This window comes from Schistocerca americana, chromosome 2, assembly GCF_021461395.2.
Source record: "Schistocerca americana isolate TAMUIC-IGC-003095 chromosome 2, iqSchAmer2.1, whole genome shotgun sequence".
Classification (NCBI taxonomy): Eukaryota; Metazoa; Arthropoda; class Insecta; order Orthoptera; family Acrididae; genus Schistocerca; species Schistocerca americana.
Genome location: NC_060120.1, coordinates 572801882 through 572818371, shown reverse-complemented (window position 1 = coordinate 572818371; position 16490 = coordinate 572801882). Strand labels below are relative to the sequence as shown.

The window sequence follows — 16490 nt, the reverse complement described above, 5'->3', positions numbered from 1 at the left end:
GGCTACTATAGCTTGATTGCGACTACTTCAAGCATTTTGATATAATTCCCACTTTGTTCTCCATGATATCCTTATCCCACTAGCCAGCCACCCAGGCTGCTTTTTACTGCTAGTACCCCATTTAGAATGTTCTAATGGAAAGCAACTCTTAAAGAGTATGCGAAAGATGTTAAAGAAAGCATTGTATTTGCTGTCTATGTTATCGGCACTATAAACATCCAGCCACTCTTGTTCCTTAACGATGTTTAAGAAACTCTCAACTGCCATTGTATTAGCTGTCCTACATAGTTTGTAATTATACAGGGTGGCGCATGAAATGTGTTACCATTTTGTTTTTGAATATAAACTTTACTGTCAATACAATCTGAAACGAACATATACTACAATGAAGAGCCGTCCAAGGAGATTTGTTCCAACTCAGCACATGCTCAATATGTCCACCATTTCATTTCTTAACTTCCTTCAAACGAACACTGAAGTTAGTGATTACCCTACGGCACATGTCTTCCGTAATTTCACTGCAAGCTTGAAGAATATGTCTTCTGAGCTCCATTAAATCACGTGGACGTTTCGAGAAAATTTTTTCCTTTAGGTATCCCCAAAGAAAAGAGTCCCATGGATTGAGGTCTGGACTATTGGGGGGCCAATTTTGTCCGTCATTGAAGCGACCTGGAAACCTGAGTGAAATGATCCGCATGTCGAAATGCTCATGTAAAAACTCCAACACAGTGTTTGCAGTATGTGGCCTTGCTCCATCTTGCATGAGCCACTGCATATTGACTGGCAAGGCAGTAGCAAGAAGCTGTAGAATGAAGCTACTGCGAAGCATGCTCAAATAACACTCGCTGTTCACAGTTTCTTCAAAGAAAAAGGATCCCATAAGTCCGTGACTGGAAATTGCTGCCCACGCTGTAATCCTCGGAGCATAATGTTGTTGTTCATGAAGCACTTGTGGGTTTTCAGTCGCCCAAAAGTGTACATTTTGTTTGTTAAACACACCGTCTAAATGAAAGTCACCTCGCCTGAAAACCAAACGTTGTTAAGAGTTTCTTCCCTATCCTCCGCCCACTGAGCAAACAATAGTCTCTGCTGCTTGTGTTCTTCAGTGAGTTTCTGTGCACAGGTAATCTTGTATGGGTACATATGGAGGTCAGTTTTAAGAATGCATTGAATGAAGCATCTGGATATTCCCAGTTGCAATGCTGCCTTTCTACACGATTTCCCGGGACTTCTCTGTACAGCAACTCGTACCGCTTCAATATTCTCCAGCGAACAAACAGGATTAGGCCGAGGTCGCTTCGCTTCCAATACTGTTCCTTCCTGTACAAATTTATCATACAACCTGTGGATGGTCTTCTTGCAAGGGACCCATCGTGTGTTAAACTGTTGTCAAAAACGCCTCTGAGTCACAACAAGGCATTTTGTTTCATGAAAAAGTATCACAATTGCCAATCGTTGCTGTGTCGTCAGTCTTCCATTGTCAGCCATTGCTGCTTACTAGTCTCCTAGTGGCAGTATTGTGAATTAGACGTCATTTTGTAACTCATTTGTTTTTCCAAACTCGTCTGGTACTGCTGTAGAGATCCCAGCGGGATATCTAATGTGCGTCGTAAATTGTGAAATAAACAATTGGTAACACATTTCATGCGCCACCCTGTATGTGACATTTCTTTGCGTACAAAAGCCTTTTCGTGCAAAAATTTGTGTATCATGGTCTGAAAGGCCATTCACCCTTTTACTAAGAGAATACCCATCCAGTAATGAAGAATGAATAAAAATATTGTCATATGTGGGCTTGTTATTCAATGCCTATCGTTTCTAGAGAAGTGAAAAGAATGAATGCCTCTTGTACTGGTTTCTAAGTAAAAGTGAGCTATTATTTTGAATGAAAATGGATTCATGCCAAATGCATTACAAATATTTAATGTCTCCTGAGCCGAGCGTGGCTCGTGTTCCCGCCATCATGTATTTTACACCCTGTTTTTAATGTACTTCCACCTCACTACATTAATTTAAATTACTACTGTCACTGAGTTGCTGCTCTGCCTGACGGTGACCGGCACTAGTAGTGCATATCGATATATCCCCTCTCGTAGTATCTTTGCTCGACTGCTATTACTTCCCGGTAGCTGTCAATCGGGAGTTCGGGTCGCGAGTTCAGGCTGCCAGTCAGTTGGAACACATCTGGAGCGCAGTCCGGACCTGCCAGTCGGGGAGTTGCAATGTGGCACTAGTGCAGTCAGGTTGGAGCACTGAGGTCTGCGTCGACATGGCCTGTCTGACCATTGCCGCCACGCATCACTTGAGCTGGGCAATGGTCTTCGTGGATCGTCAGTTGGTCGTCCTACTGGACAACGCATTATGGGTCACCAATCGTTCATGAGTCGGCTGTGTGTGTTTGTGTGTGTGTGTGTGTGTGTGTGTGTGTGTGTGTGTGTGTGTGTGTGAGTGTGAGTGTGTGCGCGCACACATTGACTCCTGATTCGTCTTCGTGTGTGCTTCGTGACTGTTGGGTATCGTTCAGGCCTTCGTGGAAGTGTTTGTCAGGTTGTGTGTGTAGTTGGCGTTATTTCCAACTGACGACTATTTTAGATGTTGTCGGCATTCTGCGGCGAGTCGGTCAGTTGCTGCAGACCAGGGAAGGTATCTCCGCGCGGTGCAGTCTGCTGGATCCGCTGCTGGTCCTTGCGCAGTGTCGGAAGGGCATGTGCATCTGTCCAATCGCCACGAGCTTTGTGGTTCACCGAAACAGGACATCAAAGTTGAGTAGTGGTTTCAACTACCCAAGCCACATCTGTCCATGTTGTGTGGTTCGTTTCGGTGATTTGATGTTGGGGATGTTTTCTGTGAGTAACACAAAGTGTTTCTATTGCTGAAATTTAGCTGCCATGCAGTGCAATTAACTATAGGTTGACTACAATTTGAGTGCACCAGCAGAACTTTCTGCCTTGTGGCCGTTAGTGTTGTCGTTACCTGTTCTGGCCACTGACGTAAATTCAGGCAGTGTTCCTTTTGGGTGAAGTTAACTATATTACCGTATTTCAAATTCAAGTGCACCAGCGGAATTTTCTGCCTTGTGACCCTTAGTGTTCCAATTGCCTGCCCTGGCCACTAACTTAATTTCAGGCAGCGTCCTTTCCTCACCTGTTGTCGCTGTCCAACATGGTGTGTAGTTTTGACAGCTAATATATATTTCATTGTGGATAATCACATTCGTAACCTTTTGTGTTTGAGTTCTCATGTACTGATTAGTGGCAAGTAAGTCAGTCGGTCCACGGCTGTCCCCTGGTTGGGTTCCGACGGATCAAGTGCAGTTGGGCCCACCACCTGTCTCAAGTAAGTGAACGAGAACAGACCGACCTCCCTGGAGGCTTCTGAGTGCCGTTTTCTTTATTGTCCTTCTCACCTGTGTTTAATTGTCTGTTTATAGTCTATCAAAGCCAATGATTTAAAGATTCTTGTTTTTACTGGACTTCATGTATTTTTGAATTTTGGAACATCAATTGTGGGCCTTAAGCTGCTTAAAACCTTATTCTTGAAATTATTCATTAAGCAAAAACATTGCGGCCTTCTGCCTTAAAAGATTATGGTAATATATTTTAAAACTTTAAAATTTAATTGTGGCCCTCGGCCGCTTGTAGTGCACCTTGCATATGTTTGTTCTATCTACTTTTACCTTGAGGCTTTCCAGCCTAGCTGTGATGCCATATACATTTTAATTAGTTTATTTGCAATTTTTACTGCATTTTTATTTGGTTTACTCGTAAGATGTCTTGTGTGGAGGCCCTCAGCTGTGAAATAATAGCCTTTTGAAACTCATAGTTCTAAAGGTTCGGCTATGTGCAGTTTTGGTTTAAAGGTGTTATTAAATTACAATTTTGAATGAACCTGACCAACACCTTATTTGATCCTTTCCAGAATCCTAATCACCTGTTCTGCCCTGCGGGTTTAGCGGGCATCTGATCTCCAATTAAATATTGTGATCACACTCAGAACATGTAAGTTATATGTAAAATAAGGGGAAGAAAACCACTTGCCCATAGCAGACAGATGTGCAGTGTGTAGGAACTTGCTGCAGAACACAGTATTCACACTAACTTTCAAATTCTTGCTCTTTCAATAGCAAAAGGACACACACACACACACACACACACACACACAAATTCCCTAATCTCACTGCAGCCGTCAGACTGTGTGAATGTGTGTATTTTTCACACAGAAAGAGCAAGAGATCGAAAGCTAGTGTGAATACTGTTTTCTCTAGAGTGCTTCTATGCACTACACATCAGCCATATAGGTGAATAGTTGCCTTTCCCTTATTTTACATATTATTGCATCCAGGAATTTCCATAGTTGTTGAACATTTCCATAGTTGTTGAACATTTCAATTAATTTGTCAACTGCCTTTTATTTTCAACATGTTGAAATAATAAACTGGCTTTTGCAAAAAATATAATTTGTTTTATGAGGAGATAAGAAAATCAGAACTGTTCTCTCATATTAAAACCAATGAGGAAAAATCGAAACAGTCAAAACTGATGCTACCATTGCTGTCTATGAGCAATCACGTCTTGGATTACCTCTTTACTACAGTCCTATTTAAATGGAACAAAATTTGCAGTAAAATGAAACAATACTTGCCAAAGACAGTAGTTAAATTCATAATGGCTAGTGTAACTGAAATATAAAGTAAGTTGAGTACTTCTCTTGTTACATTCACGTTTGTAAATTCCACGAGAAGTAACTATTGACATGACAGAACAATTCATTGTTAATGTGCAGGCCAACAGCATTATTGTTAGAGGAGTAATGACATAAGTAACAATGATATCCCATGTAACATTGACATTGACAATCAACAGCAATGTCACTTACATCAGTGCCTCACATTACTTGCATGTGTAATTTGAAGGCATTTCTAAGGTGGATAGTAGCAGGAGTGGACACGCCTGCCCCCACTTGTGGGTGCAAGTGTGGCTACCCCCCCCCCTCCCCCCCCCACACACACACCCCTTGTATCTCATGCTACATCTCAACTAAGTAAGTATCTGGTAGATTTGATAAACCCAGATGAAAAAGAGCAGTGCTTCATCAAAGCATGAAAACAAGTCAGACCACCACAGCAGACACCGAACTAACAGGAAGCATTTACAAAGTGACATGTTCAATACAACATAGCACAGCTTGACTTGTCTGGAAAAGAAAACGTGTAAGTGTGTGTGTGTGTGTGTGTGTGTGTGTGTGTGTGTGTGTGTGTGTGTGTGTGTGTGTGTGGTCCGCCAATCCATACTGCTTCAGTTAATAAAGTAAGAGCATCAGCACAAGCTATTTCATAAACACTGATAGACAAGAGCTGCCTCTAGCCTTTTCCATTCATACCAAGCTTCGGGTATTGATTTTTCTGACATATCATCAGCAAAAGTAATTGTCATTGTCAAAGATTTACCCTCCATTGCTGGTGGTGCCACCAGCAATGGAGAGAGATCACTGGAAAGGACAGCAACTAATGCTGGAAGAAAAACAGAAAAATTGTTACACAAATGTTGTTTGAAGATACTGAGACAGAAGCCATTAAGCAGTATGTCACTTACAAAACTGTTCCAGTTTCGAGGCAGCATCCATTCCTACTTGCCAGATCCTTTAGCATTACTTTTGCTCCACATTTAACAATTCCCTATGAAACACAAGCATCTACAGTCATTACTGACTGAAGGAAACAATTTAACACTGGCATTGTTATATGATCCTTGACGCAGGCTTCCCTTGTCAAATGCTTTAAATATGACAAGATCTTTATTTCTTTAGCATTTCCCAGTTCCTCAGCAGTCAGCCAATGTGATAACACAATTACTTAATGAATCTTCATTTTGCTAAATTTATTTGATATGATATTTGGAAAACAACCAACACCTAGTAAAAGCAGTACTTAGAAAATCGAATTATGGAAGAATAAGGATCATGAAAATGTATAACTACTGTTGATATGTTGATAATGTATGAACATTGAAACATCTAAACAGAAAATACTTCGCTCTTCAGGGCAGTAAAATAAATAAATGAATAAAACCACCCCAACGTCTTCCTGTATAGATACCGCCACTCACTTTACTGACACGTAAAACATGAACAAATAGTTTATGATCAAATCTTACATGAAAATACTAACACAAATTACTGCTTTATTATATTAACACTACTCTGAAGTAACGTCCATGAATACAAAGATTGCAGCATTAGAAAAAGGAATTGCTTGAACTTCTCTTCAGTGTAATGCAAGCAATGACAGCTAATAAAAGCTACTGTTCACATGGACCTCTGCAACCACTAACTGCTGTGAGAAAGACACAACCTTTGTTCCATATTGGCTATGGATCATCAATTTATTGTATTTACATGCACCGTATGCTACATGTATTACTTAAAAATGATAACATCCAAAACTAGTCATGAAGGACACACGAATATGAGGATGCGTTGTTGTGGTACTACAATGGTTATAACCTTCTCTCTAAGTAGATTTAATGAGGAGAATGAAAACTCTCAATATACATAGTAATAAATTATATTCTATAATTTTGCTTTCTTGTTAGTTAAATTAAAGAAAATAATAATTTTCAGTTAGAAATGTTGTTGTACATGTTGTAGCACTAGACCCAATCCATCAACCAAAACTTAATCTTTTAAAGAACAATAACTCGTGTACAAATTATATTAGTTTCATATGAATGCATTGTCAAAAATGGAGAGGACTTTTTCCAAGTTTTATCTGGAACAGATCTCAAAAGAAAATAACTAACAAAGAGGGGCAAGACACAGAAATCTATTGAGTTTGATGAGATTTGGTGTACTAGCTGCAGGGAAGTAACTACTGTGATGTGGTTTATGTCACATTTGTTTATGAAAAAAAGGAAAAAATTGAGATTTGAGATCTAACAATATTATAAAAAGCAAAGCTGCTACTCACCATATAACGGAGATGCGCTCTGTGTGTGTGTGTGTGTGTGTGTGTGTGTGTGTGTGTCGTCGTAGGCGTCTATTTTTGACGAAGGCTTCACTGGCTGAAAGCTTTTTTGTGGCAGTCTTTTTGTTGTGCCTGTCCGTGACTCAACACCTCCACTATATGGTGAGTAGCAACTTTCCTTTTCATAATATTGTTACAGTCCATCCTGGATAGTCCATTATTTGATTTGAGATCTAAGGTTATCATACAGGATTTCAGACACTAGGAACTGTTAGAATACTCAAAAATATCTTTTATTAATTCATATCTCACACACATATCCTAACAGCTTCAAGGGACATAGGAAGTGCTTACTAACTGAAGTAGTGACCAAATAGTATGCGGCTTGTGTTCAGAGTACAGCCAAATTCCATGTATGTAAGTTAGAACTGCATTTCTTACAATTATTTTTCACTCTTTGGTAACAGAGTGAAAACTGTTTCAAAATGTATGTATTGTTGGTGAGCTACTAACCTTTACTCTGCAGACAGGTATTAAATGCGGTAAAAAGTTTTTCTCAGCATCAAAAGTTTGCAAAATACTGCAAACAAGATTTGTAATCCATTTTTCATGTGTGGATCGTCCAGGTGTCCATGTATCACGGCAATCCACTAATTTCCTGAATAGCTCTGTATCTACATCCAAGCTGATATCATGGCGTGACTTTTTATGGTTAATGAATGGCATGATATAGTCTTGATTAAGAGACCTTGATGCTTCACTTTCTGAAATAATGCAACAATAAAAAATATTAGTTTCATTACAAGTGAACAAGGAATAGTGGTGAGAAACTTAGCAGTTATGTTGCACTTCTGGACATAGTTATGTTCCCATATTACAATGTTTTTAGAGGACCAGAATCATCCCCCAAAAAACCACCATGAATTCTGGAAACAGCAGTTAAGACTGTGTCCTGGAAGGAATTATACACAATTCTCACTCTTGTCAAGCAATCAAAATATGAGTTTACAGGTTACTGCACCAACTTTTTGACTGAATCAAATTTTCCCAGCAAACAAAACATGATACATCATTCTAAAAGAGGAGAAATAGTCAAATGAGAAAAATTTTGAGTGTACTCCAAAGAAGTGTTACAATCAATCAAGCTTAATAATCCATAATGACCTGCTGAATTACATTAAAATCTCCAAGAGGCTATTTGCCATTGATAATTAATATATAGGGAATTTGTAAGTAAGAAAATGTTAGTGACACATAATGGATTGCTATTTGCTGCAGTGAATGGCACCTCACCCTCAACAATAGTAAATGTAATGCATTGAACATAAACTGACCAAAAGATCATTTAGCATTAGAGTATGTTGTTGACCGATAGCTGGAAACTGTCACAATCCTAAAATATCCAGGAATATGGATCTGGAGGGAAAACAGTGGAAGGACCACAACATTTTTTTAAGAAATGCAGATGCAGGTAGATTCAATGGAATAATCTTTAGGAAAAGCAATTCATCCATGAAGGAGGTGGCTTGCAAACTTACTCAATGTGTCAGTGCGGCACCCATATCAGGTATGATTAACAGAGGAGATAAATAAGATTTAATCAAGATATGTTTCTACTATCACTGTTTCTGTTAATTATTGTGTGCCACAGAGATGCTCAATGAACACACAAAGAGGCTTACTGTTAAAATTAAGAGAGTCGATGTTCTAAGAACAGCCAAACAACAAGTAGTTTACTTCATCCCACATAAATCTCGCAAAACAAAAATGTCAGAAAATCGATCTTAAACTGAGGATTACAGACAGCAACTTTTCATTTTTGTATTTGTTTCAGTGTACACAGAACTCCCCTGTGAATTTCCCTTTGGCATGAGCCACATATCGTAAACCAACTGATCATTTACCAATTTTATTTTACACGAGCACAAATATTCATAGAAATGAATATAAATTAATATCACTGAGCATAAAGTCAAAGGGTTGCACATAGCCTAAAACATAATAAGTTAGTAGGCTTAGAAAAAGTACAAACATTTGTGCTGAAACTATGCATAAAGAGTATACAAGTTCCCTTAACAACCATAATAAATGTGTTGTTCATTATGGGAAAATTTCCAAAGTGTTTAAAACAGGTAAGATGTGTGCCTCTGCTAAATAAAGTTAACGCAGAAGACACAGAAAATTACCTGCCCATTTCCTGCTTTTGTCATTCTCAAAAATGACAATCAATTATGAAATACAAATTACTTGAATCAATACAACCTTCTGAGTGAACCACAGATTGGTTCCCAATGTGGTAAAAGTACAGAGTCGGCCACAGTAGAATTCACAAAAGCGGTATGTGCTGCTCTTGGCAAAGAGGATTGTGTGTCAAGCATATTTTTAGAGTTTTCTATGGCTTCTGATACTATTGACCAGAAGATTCTAATAAATAAGTTATTACTATTAGGAATAAGAGGCTGGCTAATCTATGTCTACATCCATACTCTGCAAGACATCGTATGGTGTTTGGTAGAAGGTACTCCGTACTACTACTAGTAATTTCCTTTCCTATTCCTCTTGCAAATGGAGTGATGGAAAAATGACTGTGTGTCACCGTATCAGCCCCTCATTTATTCTAAGTTCACATTGGTAACAATAAAATCAATATGCAGTCACCTGCAAATGCCTATACTGGATTACACAAGTTTTGTATACACTGTAAACTTTGTAGACTAGCTTCACTCCCAATAAATCAAAGTCGACTATTTTCCTTCCTCACTACCGTCCTTACAGGCTTGTTCCATTCTACTTTCCTCAGCACTTATAAAAATTTTCACAAAAATTTTGGTATGTGAACATATTTACACTTTTTTTATGCTGAGGGAGGAGTCAGTGACAGTGGCAAAGATATGCAAAAGTAATAAATACTGGAAGATGGTAAGACAATGGTTGTGGCACAGAAAGGGCAAAGGAGACAATGGAAGTGTGGGAGAAACAGGGGACACAATGGCACTGGAACATAGTTGGCAGTGACAGAAAAGTGTTATGTAAAGAGTGAAGGCGATAGTGCCAGTGGGAGAGGAAAAAAAGAGAAAGTAGAAGTGCATGAGAGTCAGCGATAATGAGATGCAGAGCCTATAAAATGACGACAAGGAAGAGAGAGATAGTGACCGTGAGAAAAGACTGTGGCAGTGGGAAGGAGTAAATGAGATATTAGCATGAGAGAGAGAGAGAGAGAGAGAGAGAGAGAGAGAGACAGTAATAGGGGGACAGAATGAAGGAGACTGTTGCTGTGAAGCAGGCAGCAGTGACAGTAAGAGGGACACAAAGAGATAATGACAATGAGTTACGCTGAATGAGTGAATGAGAATGGGCAAGTGGGAGTGGGTGGAAATGAGCGACTTACAGCAATAGACTAGTGGTGTGAGAGAGTTACAGTTAGGGGAACTTGAGGGAGTGAGAGGTTAAAAAAAAAAGTCAAAATTTTTGGGAAAATTTTTGAGGGGGCTGAGGAAGGTAGAATGTGGTTGCTGGTAACCCACTTTTCAGCCAGAGTCCACTGATAAACAGGAGCATACCCTACTTTTTTGTGTTCCAAAAGGAGCATTTTTCTGCTGGTACTGTTATTCATGCTGATGACAGCAATAAGCCTCTTTGTCTCCTAATAACTACCTACATACTTCTGAATCTGCTCCCTGCATTCATCTTTTGATTTTCCCCCTATGATTTTTACCTACACCTTTTCCTCCAATACTAAACTGGCGAGTCCTTGTTGTCTCAAAATGCGTACTACCAACTGATGCCTTCTTTTAGTCAACTTGTGCTACAAATTTATCGTCTTTCAAATTATATTACATCTCCTCATTAGTTGCATGATCTACCCATCTAATCTTCAGCATTCTTCTGTATCATCACATTTCAACAGCCTCTATTCTCTTCTTGTCTGAACTGTTTACTGCCCATGTTTCACTTCCATACTCTATTACACTCCATACATATACCTTCCCAAAGGACTTCCTAACAAACCTATATCCAGTGTTAACAAATCTCTCTTTTTCAGGAATGCTTTTCTTGCCATTGTCAGCCTGTATTTTATGTCCTGTCAATTAGATTACATCCCAATATTTTTGTTTTTCTTTTGTTGATGTTCATCTTAAAATAGTCCGCCCCCGTAGCTGAGTGATCAGCGTGACAGACTGTCAGTCCTAAGGGCCCGGGTTTGATTCCCGGCTGGGTCGGAGATTTTCTCCGCTCAGGGACTGGGTGTAGTGTTGTCCTAATCATCATCATTTCATCCCCATCGACGCGCAAGTTGCCGAAGTGGCGTCAAATCGAAAGACTTGCACCAGGCGAGCGGTCTACCCGATGGGAGGCCCTCGTCACACGACATTATTATTATTATCTTAAAATATTCATTCAAGATGCTGTCCATGCTGCTCAACTGCTCTTCCAAGTCGTTTGCTGTCTGACAGAATTACAATATCATCAGCAATCCTCGAAGATTTTATTTCTTCTCTCTGAACTTATAGTAAATTTCTACTCAAAATTTTCATTTGGTTTCCTTCCATGCTAGCTCAATGTACAAATTGAATAACATTGAGGTTAGGCTACAACCGCATTGGACTCTCTTCTAAATCACTGCTTCCATTTCGTGCCCCTTGACACTTATAACTGCCATCTGGTTTCCATATAAAATGTAAATCGCCTTTCGCTCGCCTTTTATCCTTGCCACCTTTAGAATTTGAAATAGAGTATTCCAGTCAACACTGTCAAAAACTTCCTCTAAGGCTACAAACGCTATAAATGTAGGCTTGCCTTTCCGTAATGTACCTTCTAGATAAATAATATGGCGAGTATTGCTTGGGTGTTCTTACATCTCTCCAGAGTCCAAATTAGTCTCCCCGAGGTTGGCTTCTATCAGGTTTTTCATCCTTTTGTAAAAAATTCATGTTTAGTATTTTGCAACCATGACTTATTAAACTGATAGTTCAGGAATATTCACACCTGTCAGTTCCTGCTTTCTTCTGAACTGTAAGTATTACATTCTTCTGACAGTATTTCACCTTTCTCATACATCTTGCACACCAGGTGGAAAAGTTTTGTCATGCCTGGCTTTCGCAAGACTATAAACAGTTCTGACGGAACATCGTCTACTCCAGGAGCCTTGTTTCGACATAGGTCTTTCAGTGCCGTATCAAATTCTTATCACAGTATCGTCTCTGCTGTCTCAACCTCATCTACGCTCTATTCAAGATCACCTCCCTTGTATAGACCCTTTCTATATGCCTTACACCTTTCACTTTCCCTTCTTGTGTAAGTACTGGTTTTCCATATGAGCTCTTGATATTCATATGGTTCTCTTTTTAATAAAGGCCGCTTTAGACTACGCACGCACAGCCAATTTTCCATCACGCAATTTGTTTGTCGTAAGGATGAAACATGAAGATTGGACTACAAATGGACACATCTGTGGTCAAATAGTGATAGTGATTTAAAAGATGCAAATGGCTGTATTTCATGTATATGATAGTTGCACATCTTGAATGAATCACATGAATCACATAGGACCCTGCACACTAGTGATGCTGTTTCTCAGTCACTCTCGCTAAGTGTTGGGCACACACATTCTGTGCACCAGCAGCATATCTGATGACGAGAGTTGGGCTACAGATGACACTGTAAGTTGTGTTGTCAATTCAGAAAGACTAATTGTAGAAGTAGAAAAGAGGCTAGCTCTCTACAATAGGAAATTAAAAGAATACAATGATCACAATCTAAATGAAAAAGAATGGGGAGAAGTGTGCCCAGCAATATTCAGAACTGGGCTGAATTGACTGTATCAGAAAATAACAACAAAGGTATTTCATAGTTCACTAATTTTATTCATTCATGTAGACACTGCCATTAACAAAACTGAACTTTTGTCATATTGCCAAGATACTGATCCCTGTGAAGTCACAAAGTAATCTGAAAAATAATCCCTTATCTGCATACCACAGATATCAGCTCTTATTTCTATAGGCTCACAACCTTCATACGTAAAGTACACAAAGTGTTAATTTCACTCATGACATGTACAGAAATTCAAAAGAAGTGGAAGAACCTGAAAGACTGTGTCATGGGAGAACTGACATCATAGAAAAGGTCTCAATCTGGCGAAGTTGGGGGGGGGGGGGGGGGGGGGCGACCTGTACATTGATGCAATGTTATTCCTGCTCTGTCAAATGGAAGACAGACTAACTACCAGCAGCATCAAAATTCTGGCAAATAGCAGAGAAAACAAGGAAGGATGTTTGCCCCCCAAGTGGTGAGAGATCTGGGGACTTTGCAGGCCTGTGACAATTCCATTTCATCCAATCCAGTACCCCGGGTATTGTCTGTCCAAAAATATTCTCACTTTATATCTGTAATCGGGAGGTGTCCCATCATGGCAGAAGAACATTCGTCTTCTGGTTTGAAGCAGAACATCTTTGAGAAGACTGGGAAGTACATGTTCAAGAAACACACAGTAAAAACAACCAGTTAGACAGTGTGGAAGAATGTAAGGTCTCACTACCTGGTTGTGAATATTTCCAACCTAAACATTAATTGATAATCATTCCTGAAAAATGTGGACAGCCATACCCAGGATTTTCATGAAACCATACATAGAAGTTGCAACTGTTGAACATTTTTTTGTGGATGAAAGTCAATTCATCAGTCTACAGAACAAAGTCTGCGAAGTCGGGAGTTAGCTTTCTTTGCTGTAAAAACCATATGGCAAATTCGTTCTGAGTTGGAAAGTCAGTGGCTAGAGGTTCCTGTACCTTATACAACTTGTTTGGATGACAATGACCACCATGCAGATTTCTCCAAACACAGCTAGAACTAGCATTCGCATTCAGAGCATGGGCAACAGAGCATATACTACCTGAAAGACTGTTGTCAAACATCTGTAGTACTCGTTCCTCAAAACCAGGATTGCTTACATTCTGTAGTTGACCTCAAGCATGGAAATCTCCCTATAATATGCCCCTTTCATGGAGATGATGATCCACAGTGGCAAATGTTCTCCAAATTAGTATTTCCCTGTTTGGATAATATTCTGTGTGCAAATGCCGTGCTCCTGCAGCATCAAAGGCCAAGTGCATGTCTGCAAGTTCATTACTCACAAAATGTTCCATGTCCCATGCATGATAAAAGGAGTAAACAATCTATTACAAGTGCATACTACTGCACCATAACACATTGTCTTACCTTTGGTACAAAACTTGATTATGAACTACATTGAGGTGGAAACGAAGTACACAAATGACTGCTCACTTCAGGTACACAGCACTGAATGAAGATGAAAGGAATTAGTACAGAGTTTCCTCATTAGGGTGTGGGTATCAATGAAAACAATTGATAGTAGACATCAAAACTTATGGATACGTACCGCTGGTCATCGCACCACCAGGCAGACTGATCACTTCTTTGAGGTCGCCTACCATTGTCAATATGTGACCCACGTTCATATACTTAAAAATTTCTGTCTATATCCAAACTGTCATTCCACAAGAATTCAGTACTTATTTCCAAAACACCCAGTATTTTCTTCTTTTATCAGTCAAATTCAATATCTCCTGTGATATCTAAGGATATTTACTAGGCCTGTCTTTTTACCTATTTGATCCTCTGCTGCCTTCACTATTTCATCTCTCAAAGTTACCATCCACCTCCGTAGCATAGCGGTAGCGTTACCGCCTACCACACATGGGGCCAGAGTTCGATTCCTGGCAGGGGACTGGGTGTTGTGTGTTCTTCATCATCATTGACTTGCAAATCGCCGATGTGGCGTCACTTAAAAAGGACTTGCAATACGGCATCTGAACTCTCCCAAACGGGCCTCCCGGCCAACAAGTCCATACGATCATTTCCATTACTCAAAGTTACCCATTCGTCATCTTCTGTATTCATTTCCCCTGTTCTTGTCGAGCATTGCTCTCCTGAAACTCAATCTCTCATTCTCTCAACTTATCCAGGTCCCATCTTCTTAATTCCCTACCTTTTTGCAATTTCTTCAGTTTTAATCTATAGTTTATAACCAATAAATTGTGGTCAGAAACCACATATACCCATGAAAAGTCTTACAATTTAAAATCTGGTTCCAAAAATCTCTGTCTTGTCATTATATAATCAATCTCAAACCTTCCAGTGTCTCGAAGGTCTCTCCCAGGCATACAACCTGCTTCCATGATTCTTAAACCAAGTGTCAGCGATGGACCAATTAGGCTCTGTGCAAAATTCTACCACGCAGTTTCCGCTTTTATTCTTTTCCCCCAGTTATTATTACCCTATTTTTTCCTTTCTTTTCCTTTCCTACATTGAATTTCATTACCCCATCACAATTAAATTTTTGTTTCCTTTAACCATCTAAATAAATTCTTTACTTCATCATAGACGCCTTCAATCTCTTCTTCACCTGTGGTGCTAATTGGTGTGCAAACTTGACCATTATGGTGGGTGTTGGCTGAGAGAGTGTCTTGGTCACAATAATGTGTTCACTATGCTGTCGAAGTAGCTTACCCATATTCATATTTCCTTATTCATTATTAAGTGTATTCCTGCATTACTCCGATTAGATTTTGGATTTATAAATCCTGTATTCACCTGACTAGAATCCCTGTTAGTCCTGCCACCAAACTTCACCAATGCCCACTATCTTTAACTCCAACCCATCCATTTTCCTTTCTAAATTTGCTAACCTAGTTGCCCAATTAAGAAAGTTAACATTCCTTACTGCTATCCACATAGCACCAATTTTGTTTCTCCTGATGATGACATCTTCCCAAGTAGTACGTGCCCAGAAATGTTAATGTGGGACTATTTTACCCCTAGAATATTTTACCCAAGGGAATGCCACCATCATTTAACCATATAGTAGAGCTGCATGCCCTCGGGAAAAAATTACGGTTGTAGTTTCCCCTTGCTTTCAGCTGTTTGCAGTACCAGCACAGCAAGACCATTTTGGTTAATGTTACACCAAATCAGTTGCCCTCACAACTACTGAAAACGCTACTGCCCTTCAGAAACCACACATTTGTCTGATATCTTAACACAAACTTCTACTTTGTGGTTGCATTTACAGTAGGGCTATCTTTATCACAGAGGCACCAAGCCACCCCACCGATGGCAAGGTCCATGGTTCACGGGATAGTGACTGAGAAAACTAGAGAATTCCTTCCAGAGAACTCACATGAAATCCTCAGGGAGAGTTTACAACTGGTCAAATGCAATACAGTGACACTGAACATAGAGAAAACAAATGATGTTAATTTCAGTTTGATAAGGGGAAACAATATGTTAAATTAAATGTATATGTTGTCTCTGTAGACTGTAACAAACACAAAATTTATAGAAATGAATATTGATTCTCATATGAAGTGGTGTGAGCACACAGAGAAACTTGCAAAATAGGATGTTATCAGCATGTGACGCCCTCAGAATCCTGCCAACAGTGTTTAACAGCCAATGCCTTTTTCCTTACGTACTATTCACATCTATATTCAATTCTCACCTATGGAAT

At 39.5% G+C, this 16490-nt stretch overlaps 1 protein-coding gene across 1 annotated transcript in view; it reads right to left on the bottom strand.

Annotated features, from left to right (window-relative positions):
* Positions 1-16490, bottom strand: part of LOC124591556 (serine-protein kinase ATM-like) — a 456741-nt gene that overhangs the window by 172698 nt on the left and 267553 nt on the right. The window contains exon 28 of the mRNA XM_047131742.1: positions 7475-7725. Coding sequence (XP_046987698.1) covers positions 7475-7725 — 251 coding nt within the window. The remainder of the gene's footprint in view (positions 1-7474; positions 7726-16490) is intronic.